We start from the raw sequence: 20,074 nt of genomic DNA on the forward strand, positions 1-20,074 counted from the left end.
CACACGTAAGAAATACTGTTTTGCATATGCATTTCAGAAGTTTCTGTTAGGAAGTGAGTGGAAGATAGAGATTTTCTTATTCAGGACTTGAGAGCATAGAATAAAGAAACAGATTTCTTATAATCGATTACTTCAAGCTGAATGTGCATGAGATTATTAACATGTGCAGTAACTGTCGGTGAATGTAAGAGCATGCTCACTCTGGTCTCTCTTTCTTTTTTTTTTTTTTAGTAAGACATGATTTTATTTGTATGCTTGATAATCACACTCTATAGAACAGGTAACAAAAATAAAACAAAAGCTTTGTTCTTAAAATTCTAGGGCTGAAAGTCATTCTTTGGGAAGAGCTTCAGTGATTCCTCTGAGAAAAGAATGAAGTCTGGTGAGTTGAATGACCTCCTTCCCCAAAAAGTTTTTGTTGTTTTTCAACAGGCACACACAGAGAGACACAAAAGGCAATCTAATTCTTTTATATAAATCCCTATCTTCCAGAAACTTATTCCCCCAATTTCATTATCTTTCTGCCTCCCAGTCTTGACTAAAGCATAGGCTAATGTGGTCCTATCTTTACAACCCTTTACTGCTTTATTTATGTATTTATGATTCTTTGCTGCCTTCTAGCCTCAGTGCTGGTAAGAAAGCATCTCACAAATCACGGAGTCCAGGATAAGAGGAGACAATTTAAAACCTCCCAGGAAGATTTTGGGGATATCTGTCTCTCTTGGGGGCTTGGTATTTCAAAGGTCAGTCCTGGGTCTCTCCATTTTGATGACTAATGTTAAATTGTTTTGACTTTTTACAAAAATATTTAGCTATGCTTATTTACATAGTTTCATCCACAGAGCACACAGTAGGCACATATTTGTCGAACAGAATCCTTAGATGGATAAGAAAAAGGGAGACAACCCTCCAAATCTCCTTTCTCCCACATATTAAGAGCCCAATAAGGTTAAAAACTACAACTCAATTTATACAAGCCTCTCTGCATTCCTTTTTTACTTCAAGCTATGTAGCTATGCATTGGTTTCAGAAAGAAAAGGATGACACAACCACACACAATGGGGAAATTCCAGGATCACTAAGAAAACATCATTATCCTAAATCACAAACACTTTCTTTTAATACTGGTTACTACATGGGAGACTGCTTAGAGTGCTGTTGTCTACCCACTTGCACAATTAGTCCCGGAAAGCCATTGCAGAACATGTAGAATCTAAAGATGCCACATCCTGGATTCACAGCTAACCCCTAACAGAAGTCTAAGGACTATGTCAGCACAGAAGCATTAAGTAGTACAAACGTGAGACAAGCGTGCAAGACATATCCCCCCCACCTGATGGTCCTGGGGGTTGGAACCCAAAGAGGCTTATGCTTGCTAAACTGGTCCACTACCACTCACCAGCCCAATTTTATTTTATTTTATTATTTTTATTTTAAGATAGGGTCTACCAATGTGTATAGCCCGGGCTAGCCTTTACCTCTGAACCTTCCTACTTAAGCCTCCGAAGTGCTGGGATTGTATCACCATGCCTGTCTTTGGAAGACATTTTTTTTATTTGTTGATTTTTGGGTTTCTTTTTCCCATCTTGGGGCTTGAACTCAGGACCTGAGCACTGTCCTTGGAGTTTCTCAAGACTAGAGCCCTACCACTTGAGCCACAGCACCACTTCCAGCTTTTCTGTTTTGTATGTGGTACCCAGGAATCCAATCCGGGTCTTCCTGCATGCTAGGCAAGCACTCTACCACTAGGCCAAACGGGCCCTGGAAGATATTTTTTAAAATAACATTTGACATCAAGCATCACGACTGAAACTTCCTAGACCATCAGCAATCATTTGACAACGGTGATAAAAAGAAACTGTGAGTGGGGTTGACAAGTTCTGCGTTCTGCATTTCTTTAACTTGATTTATACTAGGCCCCACCCTTAAAGTTCTCTTCTAATTATCACACAACCCGTTACCTCTCCATTCATTCTGAGTCTCATAAAGTCTTCCTACGGCAGAAAAACAAATACATGTATGTATATACATGGGGATAGTAGAACCTGTTTCAGGATGGCTGGGTTTTGTCCCCAATAGGACCCAACTCCCCCAGGACCCCCAAAAGGCAGCAAAGAGAATGCACTTGGGAGTGGCCCAGGGGCAAAGAAGCAGGTCTTTTTTTGTTTGTTTGTTCATTCTGGCGGCAAGGTCACTCAGGCTCTGACCACATTGGGGTATTCGAAGGTCTCCAGGTGCCTCAGCACCGCCACCTCGCGGATGGTGGAGAGCAGCATGCCCTCCTCGCCCGTCTGCACCCGCACGCGCTTCAGTGCCACGAACCGACCCCCGTTCTTCAGGTCGCGGGCCTTGAACACCTTGCCATAGGCGCCCTCCCCGATCTCCGCCACGCACTCGTACTGCTGGTCCGCTCGACTCATCCCTTCCTTCTCCATGCCGCCCGGCGCTGCATCGCTGGGGCCAGTGGGGGTGCGCTCGCCGGCTGGAGCCTTCGCTCCCTCGGTTCCGCTGGCCTTTGCCCTGCCCGCTCCGGCGCTCCGGTGCCTTGGCTGCCCGGATTCTTGTGGCCGCCGAGACTGGATGGAGCGACCTCCCTGCTGGCTCGCCTGGCTCGACTGTGATGAGGCGGCTGCGAAACTCCGCCTGCGGATTCGCCGCGCTGCTGCTGGCAGAGAGGAGCGAACCGCTGATCCCTCCTCTTCCCTCCCCGAAGCGAAGTGTCTACCCCGACACCAAGGCAATCACATACTCTGCCGGGGCGCGCCTCCCTCAGCAGTCTGAGCACCTGCGGGGCCCAGCGGCTCTGGGCCTCCTGAGGACGGCAGCAAGTGTCAGTCCGTGTCCGCACGTGTCCTGGGCGCCCGGAGCAGGTAAGGAGACTGGGGAGCCGGCGTCCCCGCTCCCTCCCCCGAGGGGGTGGGCACAGAGGCGGAGGGCGGAGGGACAGCAGAGGGCGCCGCCCGAGCTGCACTGGGGGCGGTCTGGGGCCTCGGGGCTCTGGCCGGGGCATGGGGGCCCAAAGTGGGGAGGCTGCCAGGGCGGTCGCCCAGCGCACCGGGGGAGGGGACCCGAAAGCTGACTTCGCTCAGACTTACCCTGCCGCTGGACCCGGGGGGCTCTGGGGCGGCGGGGTGGCCAGCAAGTGTTGGTCTCTCTTTCTAATGTAATCTTTCTCTCTATCCACATTGGCCAAAAGATGAATTACGTAGACATTCTTTATACTTTGTGAACACATCTTGTCTAGACAGCACTCTAGTGGTAGAGTGCTTGCCTAGCATGCATGAAGCCCTGGGTTCAATTCCTCAGTGCAACATACATAGAAAAAGTCAGAAGTGGTACTGTGGCTTAAGTGGCAGATTCCTAGCCCTGACCAAAAACTGTCCAAAGACAGTGCCCAGGTCCTGAGTTCAAGCCCTAGGAATGGCAGACAAAAGAAAAAGGGAAAAAAAGAAAAGTAACTTGTCTATGTTGTTTCCTTGTCAGAGTAACAGTGACTTCATAGAATGAATGACAGAGTTCCTTTCTTTCCATGTAGTGGGACATTATTGATACTTCTTTTAGTCTGGAAGAATTCTATAGTGAATCTCTTCATTCCAGGGCTTTTCATTACCTTGGCACTGTTACTTCTAGCAGTGAGGGGTTCAGGTGGTATCCCTGCAGTTTCAGTTCTCTCAGATCTCACCCATGTAGGGGGAAGGGGGCCTCCTGCTGCCATATGTGTTGCTGATTGCTTTCAGTCCCATCTAGCAGCCAGCACCCAGGGGCAGCAGATAGATCCTGAGTGCTGACTCTCTTCCTTCCAAAGGCTTGGATGATTCTCCTCCAGGGATCCCAGTCCACTGATCAGAAGGCACACCACTGTCCAGCATCTTGGAGCTGCTTTCATTTATCAGCTTTCAGAGGTCCTAGAACCTGGCCCCTGTTTCACTATGGAAACACTTTTCTTTATTGCCTAGGAAACACTTAGCTTTAATTTTTTAATCTATAAGTATACATATATATATATTATATTTTTTTCAGAGCTGAGGACCAAACTTAAGGCCTTATACTTGCTAGGAAAGTGCTCTTCCACAGAGTCAAACTGCCAACTCCTTAAGAGGCTCTTAAGCAGGGGCTTCCAAGCTATTCCCATTGGATCTTTCAGCTCACCCAAGTCAAAACTTGTTCGTGTTTACTACTGGTTCTGGAAGCCATTTCCCCATTGGACAGTACATGTACACTGTGACAGAGTGTGCCAGACTCAGAGCTTCAGAATCGAACCTGGGCCTTGTTGGATGCTAGACAAGCACTCAACCACTGGGCAAAACTCCCAGCTGTAATATTTATTTACTATTTTTTCTTGCCAGTCCTGGTGCTTGAAATCAGGGCCTGGCACTGTCCTTGGGCTATTTCAAGGCCAACAGTCTACCACTTGAACCACAGCACCACTTCTGGCTTTTTCTGTTTATGTGGTAATGAGAAATCAAACCCAGGGCTTCGTGCATGCTAGGCAAGTACTCTGCCACTAGGCCATGCTCCCTTTCTTTCTTCCTTTCTTCAATGCAAATCCTGGGTCTTAGATGCAGGGCAGTGTTCCTTGTTTTTTTTTTCACTCAAAGCTGATTCTCTACTACTTATTCCTCCCACTTCCAGATTTTTGCTGGTCAATTGAAAATCAGAGTCTCACGGACTGGCCTGTTTATCCTGGACTTGTGACATGATCCTCACATGTCAGTCTCCCGAGTAACTAGGATTTTTGGCATGATCTACTAACCCCAGCCCCATGAATCCTTTTAGCCATGTCTTCTTCAGACACTGCTGAGGTCTCTTAAGACTCCTGGAACTGAGATTGCTCCTGTTTTCAATAGCTTCAAGTACTTAAGTCTTGGACAGAAGGCCCTCTTCCAAGATAATGCTTTCTTCAGCTTTCTGCAATATGAGAAGCTAGATTGTCTTATCCTTTGCTGATGTGTCATGTGTCCCATGCTGGGAGAGTCACTACCCTGCTAGATCCAAACACTGTAATTAGGCTCCAAATAGAAGTCACTTCATTAACTAGGTCTGTCACCATATTACCTTGTGATGAGGATGGGGCCTCTAGACTCACTTCCCGTGCAGCCAGGGCTAGAGCTGCAGTCTCTTAGTTTCTATTGTCACATTCCTGTGTACATGCTCTCCCTTGTCCTGTCTGCTTTTCATAGGTCCTGGAGCCCTTGCTTTCCCCTTAGAACTTTTTTTTTTTAATTTTGTCGGTAGTGAAGCTTAACCTGAGCTTTTCCACTCAAGGATATTCTTTAAGTCATAGCTTCCCTTCAGGCATTTTTGGTGATTAATTGGAGATCGAGTCTCACAGAGTTTCTTTCCCTGCCTGACTTGGAACTGTGATCCTCAGATCTCAGCCTCCTGGTAGCTTGGTTATAGCTATGAGGTGGTAGCACCTGGCCTTCTATTTTTAATTGTGTCTCTGTATGATTACACACTGAACACTATTCTTTTACTTTTGACCCTTGAAAGTTCCAAAAGCAAATGCTGAAGTTGTTCCAGATGAAATCCTAGGATCTTTTTTGCCTTTGTAGGTTTCACACATGTATGAGGTTAGAGACAGCCTGCTTCCTCATTTATTAAGGTGGTCCTGATGTGGGGGCCATTTAAGATGACTTTTCAAAACACATATATATGCGAGAGAAACAAATCCACATTACATTTTCTGGATATTAAAAAGATGGCACATGTTTCACAGGACTACAGTCATTTACCACAGTGAGACCAAAGGAGGACTTTTTTAGGAGAGGAACATGACAGAGCAATGCCTCTGTGCATCAGATCATATAAAATAATGCTTATCTAAATGAACTCCAGCATGTGGAAATGGGGATTCTTTTTCTTTCTTGTTGTTTTCTTTTCACCTTCTTTCTTTGTGTATATATGTCTTTACCAGGTTAAGGAGAAACAGAAATGGCCAGGCAAACAGTGAATAAATGTAACAGTGGTATGTTTAACTATAATGAAAATGAACTAAGAACTTGTGGATTGGGATGAAAAGGCAAGGGATAACATTGTCCAAAAAGAAATGTATTTAGTCCTTGACTGATATAACCATGGTCTCCTGTACATCACCTTTACAATAATAACATTTTAAAAAGATGGCATATAGAGCCTGGACTTTAGCTTAGTGGTAGAATGCTTGTCTAGCATGCACAAAGTCTGGGGTTCAATTCCTTGGTATCACTAAATAGAAAAAAAACTTGAAGTGGTGTTGTGGCTGAAGTGGTACAGCTGTAGCCTTGAAAAAGTCCAAGGACAGTGCTCAGGCACTGAGTTCAAACCCCAGGACTGGCCAAATTAAAAAAACGTGGCATATGTCCCGATGCCAATGGCTCAGATCTTTAATTTTAGCCAATCAAGTTAGTAAAGTGTGCATCATTTTCAATTTTATTCATGCATAACTAAAGGTATGTATGGTTTTAACACGTTTTACTTTGTGATTGTGAGTCAGTCCCAGGGAAATTTGTTTATATGTACAAAATTATCTTGACTAGCTAGTCATTCCTGTGTATTTGGTTTTTTTCTTTTATTTATTTATTTTGCCAATCCTTGGCTTGATCTCAGGGCCTGAGCACTGTCCTTGGCTATAGCTCTTCTACCACTTGAGCCTCACCACCATTTCTGGCTTTTTCCTATGTACGTGGTAGTGAGGAATTGAACCTGGGTCTTCGTGCATGCTAGGCAAGCACTCTACCACTAGGCCAAACTCCTGGCCCCTCCTTGTGTATTTTTATATAGTTTCATTCATTAGTGTATTGAACATATTAATCCTTTGTTTTGGCTTGTATTGCACCTAATTTTCTTTTGTCTCCCTTAGTTTACACATATTAAACTCCTCCATGTGTTGGGTAATATTATTACAGACAAGGTTTTATTGGCTACAATACTTTGTGACAAGAGTGTTAGGACATAAGTCTGGAGTTGGGCCAGATGTCCATTAGCTCATTCCTGCAATCCTATCTACTCAAAAGATGGAAATCTAAGGGGTAGAGTTCAAAGCTAGCCTAAGTAGGAAAGTTTATGGGTCTCCTTTCACCACTTAACCAAAACATGACTAGAGGCTGTGCTGTAGCTCATGAGATAGAGCACTCACCTTGAAGAAAAAAGCTACATGACAGTGTGCAGGCTGTGAGTTGAAGCCCTGACAAAAATACACGAGTCTGAAACAAATTATTCAGCCCTTGCTGACCTTGAACTTCAGATTGTGCTACATCATCCTCTCCATGCTTTAAATTTTAGGCCTTTGCCATTATGTAGGGGAAAGTGTTCTACTTTTAGCTTTCCTGTTTCAAGACAATTTAATTAATGTCTCTGATACAAAGAAATGAAGTACATGTTTCCCAATAGATGTCAGATTGTAGACTTGCTCTTACTGTGTGCTATCTACTGTGTCCTGAATGAATTTATGTTTTATCCTAGTAAGGATTCATGTCCCCTCCTTTGATCTATTTTGCCAGTCACTTTGTAGAATATCATCTAAACAAATTCAAAGTTCTTTTGTTCTTCCTCTGTTACATCATATTTTTCCCGTTTAGCTCTTTCTTCCTTTCTCAGGTTTAAGGAGTGCTAGAATTGTGGGTTTGTGGGGAGGAAAAAGTAACAAAGAACTATGTGAGAAGTACCATGTAGAAAAGATGTCTGGTGAGTATTTAATAATTGATATATAGACAACATAAGGTATCTTTTTGAAAAAAAAATAAGATGAGACTCATTTCTGTGACTTTAACTCTTGCTTCGGAATTCTTTGTGGAATATTTTAGGAGACTGTGAACTTTGAGGATGTGGCCATCAATTTTACCCTGGAAGAATGGGCTTTACTGAGTCTTTCTCAAAGGAAGCTCTACCGAGATGTGATGGGGGAAATCATTAGAAATCTGGCCTCTATAGGTAAATATTGCCTTACTTAACCTGTGAGCTGTTCCTGCCCTGAGTGATGCTGCATGATTTGGAATGAAAAACTGAACATGTGGGTGAATAGATGATTATAAATATACTGTGATCACATTATTCATGATGATAGTTGCATTCTTAATATTTTTTATATTGTTGAAAAATCATTGATTTCTATGTTTGCATTTTAGAAAAGAAGAAAGAAAAAGAAAAGACTGAAGTTAACTGCAAAAATCCCAGGGAGGAAGTAAGGTAATTGCACTAACCAGAGATAATACTATGCAGAGTGGCAGGAAATTTTTAAACCAAGCTGCTATACAAATGCACACAGATAGAAATTGATTTTATCTTAGAAAATTTTCCTTTTAAACTGTATACAAATGGAGCTCCAAAACTAGAAAATTCAGGAATCTAAAAAAAATATGCCAATATTGGGAGCATTTGGAGGACATCATGAAAGCTCAGGAGACGCTTTCTAATGGTTTCCTAGTTTGCAAGCAGTTCTCAGTTTCTGTGTGTGTGTGTGTGTGTGTGTGTGTGTGTGTGTGTGTGTGTGTGTGTCACAGAACTCAATTTGTAGAGAGAGTGTCTGAACATGAACAGGGCAGTCAGTGTGAAGAAGCCTTCCAACAGGATGTGGAAAGCATTTTGAATAAGAAGACTCTACCTGGAGTAGCACCCTTTAATACCCATGTGTTTGGAGAAACCATCCTTACTCCTTCCCCCATGGGTATGCCTTTCAGAGCTCACACAGGACAGACAGCCTTTGTGAATCAGGAATGGGAGAAAATCCCCACCACTCATAAAGAATGTGGGAGAGCCTGCAGGAAATCCCATCAGGATCAAACTGGCCATAGAATGCACCATGAGGAAAATCCATTTGCAGCTATGCAATGTGAAAACTCCTGTAGCCATTCTTGTGTTTTTCACAGACATGAAGAAATTGACACTGAAGTTGAACCCTGCTATGAATGTCTGCATTGTAGAAGACCCTTCCCTAACTCCACTACCCTTCAGGAGCACAAAAGAACTGTTCCCACGGAGAAACCCTATAAATGTGAGCAATGTGGGAAAACCTTTCCTTTTTCTAGTTATCTTAAAGCACATGAAAGAACTCACACTGGAGAGAAACCCTATGAATGTAGGCAATGTGGGAAAGCATTTGTTTCTAGCAGCACCCTCGGAAGACATGAAAGAGGTCATACTGGAAAGAAACCCTATAGATGCAAGCTATGTGGGAAAACCTTCCCTTCCTCTCATTACCTTAAAGCACATGAAAGAATTCACACTGGAGAGAAACCCTATGAGTGTAAGCAATGTGGAAAAACATTTGCATTTTCCTGTTCCCTTCGAAGACATGAAAGTCTTCACACTGAAGAGAAGCCCTATAGATGTCTGCAGTGCGGGAAAACATTCATTCTTCCTCGCTACCTTGAAAGACATGAAAGAATTCACACTGGAGAGAAACCCCATGGTTGCAAGCAGTGTGGAAAAACATTTGTTTTTTCTAGTGACCTCGAAAACATGAAAAGTCTCATGCTAGAGGGAAACCCAAACCCCATGGATGTAAGCAATGTGGGAAAACATGCTCTTCCTCTAGATCCCTTAAAGAACATGAAAGAATTCACACTGCAGAGAAATGCTGCACATGTGTGCAGTGTGGGAAAACTTTTGCTTTCTCCTTTCTCCTTCGAAAATACGAGCAAATTCATACTGGAAAGTAACCCTATGAATGTAAGCAGTGTGAGAAAGCATTTGCTCTTCCCTATCATCTTCAAAGACACGAAAGTATACACTCCAGAGAAACCGTATGAATGTAAGCAGTGTGGAAAAACATTTGTTCTTATTGTCTGAGTATGAAAAGTTCCAGAGGTCTAGGCATGAACCTCTGGTTTCTGGCTTGTTTTGCTCTTTTGAGACAGCCTCTCACTGTTAGTGTAGTCCTGGGTAGCTTAGAGCTAGTGATTTTTCTTTAAGAGGAGAAGCTGTTTCCTGTATATCCTTACAGTTGCTATTGCTATTTCAGATCCTGAGATGTGGAGAGCTCTAGGCATAGGTTGCTCTTTTTCGACATTGATAAACCAACCTAGGAATAGTGCCCAGTGAACCTCTGTATCCTGAGATTTGGGAGAGTAGCTGGCTGGCTGTTGAAGTACAGGCATCTGCCAAGTCTCCAGCTAGGGATGGGATTCCTGGGATTTCCAGAAGAAAGTGGACAAATACCAGCAGCCTGCCTGGAAGATACCAGTCTGGCAGCTGAATGAGGGGTGGATGAGGAGGTTCTGGTAGGAATGTACCTCAGTCTTTTATTCACAATGGGTCTCACTAACCCAGGGTGATATGAAACAGCAAAAGAAAGCATTAATTTTGTACTACTGAACATGTAACTTTTCTCTCCGTGTGTGTGTAAGTGTGCATTTGTGTGACTGTTACGTGCACACACACAAGTATGTGTTGAGGCTTGAACTTAGGAATTGGGCACTGCCCCTTAGCTTTTGAACTCAGGGCTGTAATTCTACCTCTTGAGCCACATCTTCAATTCTGGCATATTTTGCTGGTTAAGTAGTGTTGAAACTCAGACTTTTCTCCCCCAGCTGGCTTTGAACCTCAATCTTCAGATCCTGACTATCTGGAATTACATGTGTGAGCCTCAAACCATCGTTTTTGTTTTATGTTTGAATATGCTATACCTAAAACCATAAGAAGGAAAAGCATTGACTGTTTTAAAACATGAACAGGTTGGGAGCTGGTGGCTCATATCTGTAATCCTAGCTATGCAGGAGGCTGAGATCTGAGGATGGAGGTTCAAACCCAGCCCTGGCAGGAATATCCATTGACTGACACTCTTATCTCTAATTAACCAGAAGAAAGAAGAGGAAGAAAAAAGAGAACAATTGGAAAGAAAATCAAGGAGGAAAGAATGAAAGCAAGCAAGTGTGTGCTCAGATAGTAGAGCAGTACCCTGGCTACCATGGTCCCCTGGGACCCATGCAGGCTTGTGCACCTTGGGTGTGATATGGAAGACTATGGGCCATGGGATTCCCTCCCCCCGCCCCCCGTAACTGAACCTGGCTGTTCCTACCTTGCGCTGAAGGGAGCAGCATGACAGAAAATACTGCATCTTCCTAAAGCTCCCAAGTGCATCCACTAACCAGAGAGCAAATCAAGGCAATTTCCAGCCAAGGAACCCAAGGCCTCCTCTCCCACCTTCCCCTGTGCAGAGTGGGCATGTCCGAGAGTGTGGGGGCGGAGGCCAGAGGAAGAGGGTGGGACAGCACAACCCCAATGCCAGTGCCTCCAGCCAGTCTGCTAGGGTCTAGGGGCATCCTCACTGAGGACTGAGCATTGATGGTTTAGCTAGATCCTGCCAACCACTGGATGTCATCCGTGAGAGAGGAGACATGATGAGCTGCTTCCTGTAAATTACCCACAGGGGCAGCGCTAGTCCTCTAGATCACATGTGTATGTGTTTGGGCTTGACCTCAGCGTTAGAGCTCCATCCTTGAGCTTGTTTGGCCCAAAGCTACACCTATCACTTGAGCTATGTACTACTATCAGCACTTTCTGAAAATAAGAGTCTCATGGCCTCTCCTGGCTGTCTGAACCATAGCCCTCAGATCTCAGCCTCTTGAGTAACTATGATTGCAAGACATGAGGGGCCAGTGAGTGCACGTTTTCAAGGTCTGGTGTGTGTGTGTGTGTGTGATCCTGAAAGTTCTTCGTCACTGATGATCATTATGTGGGTGGTGGTGACTTAGGCCCTCTTTTGCACTACGTTCCCACAGGACCCTGTGAACACCTCTGCTGTAACATTTAATGCCCACGTGCCTGGTTTCTCCTCCAGTGAGTGCCTCAGGGACAGCGACAGAAGCATTGTATCCAAAGCATCTAGAAAGGGGTCATATTTTGTGGGTGAATTCAACTCAGGTATTAAATAAGTAAATAAAATTCGTTAGGATTTGATTGATAGCATAATACTCTTCAATGCACTTCCATGAAACTGGAACCTAGTAAAATGAGGGGAGATACATAGGGTTGAGGGAGATGGGGAAGAAGGAGACAATTATCAAGGTGCAGTGTACTCATTAACTCATTGGCTGATTTAAAACCTCTTTGTACAACTAATTAGAAATAATCACAGAAAAAATAATAATCATCACATCGGCTCCTCTCATTCTCCTGAGGTGGAAAGGTAATCAGATGCTTGGCCTTTCAGTTGACAAAAGGGCATGACAGTTCCTTGTTGCCTGCTCCCTGACCTTCCCTGCACGCTTTCTTCTCACTTTGTCCCTCACCTGGTTTGTAGTCCTCTTACCCTGGCTCAGCCTTTCTCCATGCTATGTTTCTGCATCCCTGTTATATTAGTTATCCAACTTTGCCATTAAACACTACCACAGAGATCCTAAACACAGGCATTTATTTCCTCACACTTGTAGCTTCTGTGTAGAAAGCTAGGTTGGGAGGATTGTAGTTCTGGATCATCACAGGCAAAAAAGTTCATGTTAAACTTCATGTTAGCAGAAAACCTGGGCATGGTGGCACCTTCCTATCATCTCAGCTATGGGAGGAAGCAGAATGTAGGATCACTGTCTAGCCACACTAGAGGCAAACATCAAAAATAACCTCAAAATAATCTCAAAATAACGATGCAGAACTAGGGTTTTCTGTATGACCAGGAGAACTGGTAAAAGCAAACTTGAGGCCTCCCTTGTTCATTTTGCCCCAAAAGAGAACTTGGCTGAGTGTTTTTTTCAATAAAGAATTGTTGGAAAAATCTGTTTTTCTGTTTTCCTATCCATCCATCAATGTGTCTACATACATTTCTTGGCTGTGAACATATTTCCCATTAGTGAGAATTAGTGGGTGCCAGTAATGCACACTTGTACCAGGTTTGAAGCCATTCCAGGCAGAAAATTCTGAGATACTCTTACCTCTAAATAAGCAAAATTCCAGGGGTGGCACTGTGGATCATAAAAGCGCAGCAGTTAAAATAGAGACAGGAGAGATGGAGAAAATGAAAAATATTCTACTGAATGTTCAGACCTCATTTTTTCCATCCATGCACAATCAAATTTATACCATGCCATCTTTACCAAAGTGAATGTTGGAGCTTTTATATTTCAGTGAAACAATGAAAATATAAACAGTTTACCAGTAAAACTGTCTATATTTAATGACTTCCGGGCTATATTGAACTCATTTTTATCTTTAAAAAAAATAGACTGGCTGACATGGTAGAATCTCATTGTCACCATGGGTATAGTCACTAAAACTTTTCTTACCATACAGTTTCATCATACAATATACATAGTAGTCTGAATTATTGTGGAAAAATTTACAGATAAAACACTAAAAATAGAATAAGCCGAACATCCATATTTATAACTCATTACGGCCTGTGATGCCATGTAATTGAGACACATCCCTCATCTGTTATGTCATCTTTTTCTTATTTCACTTCAGCCAGGGATTCAAAATGGTTTTAGGACCACAGAAGTGAATATTGCTTTTCCACTCAAAAGTAGAATCAGTAAGGCCCAACATGTGGTTCGTAATGAACAGACAGGCCTTTCCCAAAGAAGAGTAAGTTCTGTTGGTCAGCATCCCAACTCATAAGGGAAGAATTCCCAAATTGTTCAATTGCAATAAGATATTGTGCAATGGCATTTAATAATAAGAAGCTGTGCTGTGGGCTGAGGTCACAGCTGTGTGGTAAAGACTACCTCAGCACCACCAAAAACTGAACTCAAAACCAAAGGCAAATGACATACTAATTTCAGCAGTTAACATTCAAGTATATTTGAGGATATCAGATTGCTATATTACAAACTCATACAGTCTGTTAAAAATCAAATATTATACTTGTATGTATTTTTCAAAATTGTCTCTACTTGTTCCAATCAGTTGCATTTCCTGACCTAGAAAATAGTGGGAGTGTGAGGAAATGGTAGATGTCTTAGTTTTTGTTGCTATAATAAAAGACCTGACTCTGAGAAGTTTATGGTTCTGAAGGCTGCGGGGTCCCAGCCCAAGGCTGTATATCCAATGAGGACAGATGCATATCCCTCGTGGGTAGTGGATGGAGAGGCAGTGAGGAAGGGAAGGAGCCCTTTTAGGAGGAACTCATTCTTAAGGTTCTTCATCTGTAGCACTGACATTTGCTCATTCTTTAAAGGACCAGCTGCCTAGGGTAGTTTATTAATTTATGGCTAGCAGACGTGGATTCACATGTGTTCAGAAAAGGGCTTGGCATTGAGATAGAAATACAGGAAGATGGGACAGGAAACTACCTGTTATTCACACACACTGCAGGCAAATCATGACCTAACAAAACAGAGGACATGAGAAAGGTCTTCCTTCAGCAGTGCAGAATTAACATGCTTCATTAGTGCAGAATTAACAATCAACCGTGGAAATAGCTAACAATTTATAAAACTAAGACAGAGAATCCACTTGTTTGTAAGTAACTCAGGTGTTTCCAAAATTATGGCTCAAAAATTCAAATTATGCAGTACCAATTTATGATAGAAATCAGGCAGAATGTTGATGACAATAACTAAAGTTACCCATGTGTTTACCACCCGTGTCTTATCTGAGTAGTCCCAACTGTAAGTGATATGCTTCCCTGTGACATTTGGAAGAACTTAATAAAGAAAAAAACAGCATGCCAATATATCTTAATAAAGAAATGACATGCCAGTGGCTCATCCCTATAGTCCTAGATACTAAAAGGCTCAGGGGATCAGGGTTTGTAGCCACCTGGGGCAGGTAACAACAAGAGAGCACTATCTTCAGTTAACCAGCAAAAGGCAAGAGAATGGAGGCTTGACTCAAGTGGAACAAGACTAACCATAATCAAAAAGCCATGTTTGAGCCTCAGATTTCAAGTCTTAGCACACACACACACACACACACACACACACACACACACACACACAAACACCATATTAAGAGCTTACCAGTATAACCCTCATCCCCAAACCAGACAGAGATTCATCAAAGAAAGAGAACCACAGACCTATTTCTTTGATGAACATCGATGCAAAACTTCTCAACAAAATACTGGCCAACCGTGTACAACAACTCATCAAAAAAATTATACACTATGATCAAACAGGTTTCATCACAGGGAGGCAAAGCTGGTTCAACATACCCAAATCGATTAATATAATTCAACACAACAGGAGCAGGGACAAAAATCACATGATTGTCTAAAGAGATGCAGAAAAGGCATTTGACAAGATCCAACACCCCTTTACGTTAAAAGCTCTGGAGAAACTAGGAATCCATGGAACATTCCTCAATATAATAAAGGCTGTGCATGACAAACCCACAGCTAGTATTATACTTAACGGCGAAAAGCTAAAGCCATTCCCTCTAAAATTAGGAACGAGACAAGGATGCCCACTCTCGCCACTCCTCTTTAACATAGTATTAGAATTCCTAGCCAGTGCAATAAGGCAAGAAGCAAACATAAAGGGGAGCCAAATACGGAAAGAGGAAGTGAAACTTTCAAGATCTGGTGGGCACTAATTATGGGATTAGCATTTGCAGAACTGACCATGGTCTCCAGAGCTATGGTAAATGTAAGAGGTGTCTAAGGTTCCTGCAGTACTGTATTTGTATGTGGTGTGACCCTCTGTGAGAATGGGAAAGCACAGAGGAGAAGCACTCAATGAAAAATACACAGGAGTGATTTCCCACTGAGAGCGATGCAGTGGGGAGCATCTCTGTATGGCAGACTGTGTAGCCCTCATTCTACTGTAACCTAAGGCATATTCGTGACCCTAATGCAACAATAACACATTGGTATTGTGCAACAATGGTAAGCAGTGGTGGTGTAAGTCATCTAAAAGACCTCAGAATTCAGGTGCTGGTTACTCACAGTCTAATCCTGGTTACTAAGAAGGCTGAGATGTGAGCATTGTGGTTCAAAGACAGACAGCCAAGGCAAAAAAAAAGTCCATAAGTCCCTCACATCCTATAAGATTCTCAGAAAAAGACAGTAATGGGGTTATGGCTTAAGTGGTAGAACCCTAGTGTTAAGCAAAAAGAAGCTCAGGGACAGAGCTCAAGCCTGAGTTCAAGTCCCAGGTCAAAAAAAAAAAAGATGAAAGACCTCTGACATATTTAGTTGTCCAAACTTCATCCTCCTTTCAATGTGGTGGCCCTACCTTCACCCTCCATTTGATGTATATTTTGTATGGAGAAATACTCATAATATGGCAATTCAGACTCTTCCGAGACTGATTCAGACAACTTAGAGGAGACATTAGAATCATCTGTTCCAGTAATTCACCTACCATCTGTCGAATGTAACTGTAACCCCTCAAAACATTATAATAAAAAATAACAAAAAGAATCATCTGTTCCATTTATTTGGTGTGTGGTCTATAAAGTAAAAGTAGTTCAAAATGTGTATGTATTTCTGTAAGTACTTTCAATGCCATATATCAAATATATAAATATGGTAATTATTTATCTTTTTATATTAGCACTGAAGATACTTCTGAAATGAACACATTTCATTAAAGATTAGAGGAAAAATTAAGAAGCAAATATATAAGATAAAGACATGACGATATTACTTTAGCTATATATAATGCTACTATTTCTTTTATACGTTCTAATTTTTCTTTTTTATTGTAATTAATAGAAGGGTTACACTTATATTCCCCAGATAGATGGTGCATTGCTTCACATACATTGATACCCCTTCTCATGTTTTTGTCCCCATTTCCCTCCTCCCACCCACTCCCCTCATCTTGTTTCCCCCTTCCCTTTCCTATTTCAAATAAACAAATAAATGTATATACCATATACCAAATAACAAGGTAAGACACTGTAACAATATGACAAGGGACAACAAAAGAGATGGGAAATAACATAGTACATTTAGAACAGCAATCACATATTATATTTCTCTTGTTTCCATATCCTGGAGGTCCTTTCATTTAGCCTCATCCTATGCAGCCTTTTGTAACTTGGTTTTGAGCTAATTGTAATCCTCTGCTAGGAGAGTCCAAGGTTTGTACTAATTATGACAAATGAGGGAAACCATTCAGCCTATGTTCCTTTGGGTCTGGATTACTTCACTTACTATGATTTTTTCCAAGTCTTTACATTTCCTTACAAATGGGGTGATATCCTTCTTTCTGATGACAATGGCTACTATTTCTAAATTATTTTTTCAATATTCATTAATACTGTTCAGTAAAAAGGACCTTGTTTGAACTGGCTTTATCATTTAGGCAATTTCTTCTTGATAAGCATTGAAAACAAGTGTTGTTGCTGCTATAGTTGTCAGGTCACTGGTCATGTCCTTCAAGCATGTGAGTATGGGAAAACCTTGCAGATACACAGAACTATGGCTGATGGGAATATTTCAGCAAGCAATGAACTCAAGAACATCCCATGAGCTTTGGAAGATAGGGTATCAAATACATAATTTTAAAAGTACTACTATTTCACTGGGATAGAATTAAATATAAAAATTTTCGAGAGGAATTGCTTATATATAAAAAGATGATATTCCCATGATAAGAGAATTCCTAATAGTGATTTAAACAAAAGAAAAGGTTATGCCAGCTGGGCTCTGGTGATTCACACCGTACTCCTAACTACTTAGGAGGCTGAGATCAAAGAATCAAAGTTTGAAACCAGCTTAGGCAGCAAAGTCTGTGAGACTCCTTTCTGCAATGAACCACTTAAAAATCCAGAAATGGAGCTGTGGCTCAAGTGGGAGACTGCTAACCTGGAACAAAATAATCAGTGCCTGGGCCCTAATTCAAGACTCAGGAGCAACCCAAAGGGAAAAACGAGAGCTCTGTCCTAGATACACAAGGACAGAAAAGCATATTAACCTATGCATTAAGGAAAAGCTTTCAGTGAGAAGAGAGTAGTAAATCATATCAGAGAGTTCAATGGAAACTTTGTTCTGTACATTAGATTTAATAGAGCAAGTTTTACCAGAATGTACAACTATCCCCTATGAGAAAAAATTATAATAAGCTTTAAGATATAAAGCAAAAGGGCAATTCTTTGTTTCTTTGGTTTTCAGATTCAGCCGGTTCCAATCATTAAAATGAGGGCCCCTTACTCTTGCTCAGCTTTCTAGACCACTCCAGGGCTCTACCACTTGAGGCACAATGCCTACATCCGTTTTTGCTACTTATTATGGACAGGGAGTCTTCCAGACTGTTGTGATGAATTGGCCTTGAACTTGGACCTTCCAGTTCCCAGCCTCTTGATTAACAAAAGTATAAATTGTGTTTGGTAGGAAGATATTTCTTTATTCCGGTGGTAGGGCTTGAATTCTGGACCTGGATGCTGTCCCTGAGCTCTTCAGCTCAAGGCTAGTGCTCTACCACTTGAACCACAGCACGACTTCCAGAAGATATTTATTTATTATTATTATTATTATTATTATTATTATTATTATTGTAATGTATAGAAGGATTACAGTTACATTCACCAGGTAGTAGGTGTGTTACTCAGAAAATATTTCTTAAATGTGAGAAATATTTCCTTCTGCCATCATTCCTTTCCTATTCATTATGACAACATAGATGCCAAGGAAATGGGTATCTTTCTAGCTGCCTCCTGCTCATTCCCTGACTGGAAGGATAAAATGATGAACCTAGGCACTCTCTGCTCTGCGTCCCTGGAGGCATGTCTGTCAGTATTCTTTCTCTGGAGGAGCCAAAATCTCAATATGAATGTTTCCTCCTACTGGTATTCCTTTCAGCCATCAAGAAAAATCCTTCTCAATTCCTACATTGAAGGGGTTCTGGAGACAATTCTTTGCTGATACAACACTACAATGTAAATATGCATCCTGTTTGTTCACTGATTAACTGTTTCTCCAGTGGTAAATTTTCAGAAGGAGAAATTGATTCAGTGTCTATACATAGCAAATATACAATGTAACACAATTTTATACATAATTTTATAAATAACAGAATTTTAACATGGCATAAATTACCAATTCCTATGTTCATATAGGATATGTGGATTAATGGTTTCCTTCAACTTGGTTATAGTCTCTACAGGGTCTTTTATCTGTGTATACTCACAGCAGAATGTCCAATGTAAATCTATGCTAAGCTGTATTTACATCAGTCTATAAACACTTGATTGTATTTTTTTGATTCCACTCATTAAAATGAAAGATTCTGTTTGTTTTGCAATATTAAACACCCTTTCAATTATCTCCTTCAGACACAAGAAGTTAGGTTATGTCAGACTCTTATCTCCCTCAATCAATACACTGAAGGTAACACTTGGACACTACATGGTATATTTACATCCTTATCTTGGGCATTAATGATATTAATATGAAATTATGAAGTTGGAGCCCTTAGAATTATTTTCATTTGGTAAGAAGCTAAGGGTTAAAAACAAAATAGGATTCTTAATTTCTACTGCTCTGTAAGTCTGATTTGGATTTAAACTTTTATCATGTGAGGCATATCAGAAGCACAAATCATAATCACATTTTGAGTATAAATCCAAAGAAGAACACAAACATGAAACGTCCATATAAAATGTTAATTTGAAAAAAATGAAAAAATATATGTGCAGAAAGACTTAGAGAAGCATGGTTAACACAGGTGCAGTGACTTACATCTATAATCCCAGCTACACAGGAAGCTGAGAAGTGAGTATGGTAGTCCAAGGACATCACAGCAAAATATCACAAGTTTCAGCTCAATAAAAAGCTGGATGCTGTGGCTCAAGTCTGTCATGTGGGCTCTGCGAGAAGCCCAGGGGGCCCATGCCTGGTTCTGAGCCTCCTGTGGGACATGGAAGGCTGTGGGCCTTGAGGGGCCCTGAGGAACTAGACTTGGCCTGATCCTACCGGGCGCTGAAGTGAGCAGCATGGCAGAAAGGTGCTGCATCCTCCTGAAGCTCCCAAGTGGATCCACTACCCAGAGAGCAGAGCAAGGAGGTTTCCAGTCAAGGAACCCAAGGCCTTGTCACCCACTGTCCCCTATGCAGAGTGGGCATGCCCAAGAGCGTGGGGGCGGAGCCCAGAGGAAGGGGGCGGGGACAGCACAGCCCCAATGCCAGGGCCTCTGGCCAGTCAGCTAAGGTCTAGGGGCTTCCTCACTGAGGGCTCAGCATAGGATGGGAGAACTAGATCCTGCCAACCACTGGA

General features: G+C 41.9%; 2 protein-coding genes across 6 annotated transcripts; one reads left to right on the top strand and one right to left on the bottom strand.

Moving 5' to 3' along the window:
* The first annotated feature begins 321 nt into the window (after positions 1-321).
* LOC150039624 (zinc finger protein 763-like) lies at positions 322-12,688 on the top strand. Of its 5 annotated transcripts, XM_090327730.1 has the most exons (6): positions 327-382; positions 622-743; positions 7,785-7,911; positions 8,106-8,166; positions 8,847-8,971; positions 11,700-12,688. In XM_090327730.1, coding segments are annotated over exons 1-6 (447 nt in total). In that variant the 5' UTR covers positions 327-372; the 3' UTR covers positions 11,702-12,688. The 5 variants fall into 5 exon arrangements, with proteins under 5 accessions (XP_090183854.1, XP_090183855.1, XP_090183856.1 ...); XM_090327728.1 differs by lacking the exon at positions 622-743 and having other exon boundaries at positions 322-382; positions 8,481-8,971; XM_090327729.1 differs by lacking the exons at positions 8,847-8,971; positions 11,700-12,688 and adding an exon at positions 10,779-11,642 and having other exon boundaries at positions 323-382.
* On the bottom strand, positions 2,196-3,010 carry LOC150039625 (uncharacterized). The gene is made up of 2 exons (XM_090327731.1): positions 2,746-3,010; positions 2,196-2,662 (listed from the first exon to the last, which is right to left on the bottom strand). The coding sequence occupies exons 1-2, from the start codon at positions 3,008-3,010 to the stop codon at positions 2,196-2,198; spliced, it is 732 nt and encodes a 243-aa protein (XP_090183857.1).
* Positions 12,689-20,074: the final 7,386 nt, after the last annotated feature.

Source organism: Megascapheus bottae, unplaced genomic scaffold (genome assembly GCF_031878675.1).
Source record: "Megascapheus bottae isolate mThoBot1 unplaced genomic scaffold, mThoBot2.hap1 HAP1_SCAFFOLD_216, whole genome shotgun sequence".
Lineage (NCBI taxonomy): Eukaryota > Metazoa > Chordata > Mammalia > Rodentia > Geomyidae > Megascapheus > Megascapheus bottae.

Excerpts from the sequence above, each read along its gene's own strand:
- LOC150039625 (XM_090327731.1), bottom strand. The coding sequence starts at position 3,010 with ATGCCCCGGCCAGAGCCCCGAGGCCCCAGACCGCCCCCAGTGCAGCTC. Across the intron at positions 2,663-2,745 it reads GGCGCGCCCCGGCAGAGTAT|CAGCGCGGCGAATCCGCAGG; the intron begins GTGATTGCCTTG and ends CTCTGCCAGCAG.
- LOC150039624 (XM_090327728.1), top strand. The coding sequence starts at position 7,878 with ATGGGGGAAATCATTAGAAATCTGGCCTCTATAG. Across the intron at positions 7,912-8,105 it reads TAGAAATCTGGCCTCTATAG|AAAAGAAGAAAGAAAAAGAA; the intron begins GTAAATATTGCC and ends TTTGCATTTTAG. Across the intron at positions 8,167-8,480 it reads AATCCCAGGGAGGAAGTAAG|AACTCAATTTGTAGAGAGAG; the intron begins GTAATTGCACTA and ends TGTGTGTCACAG.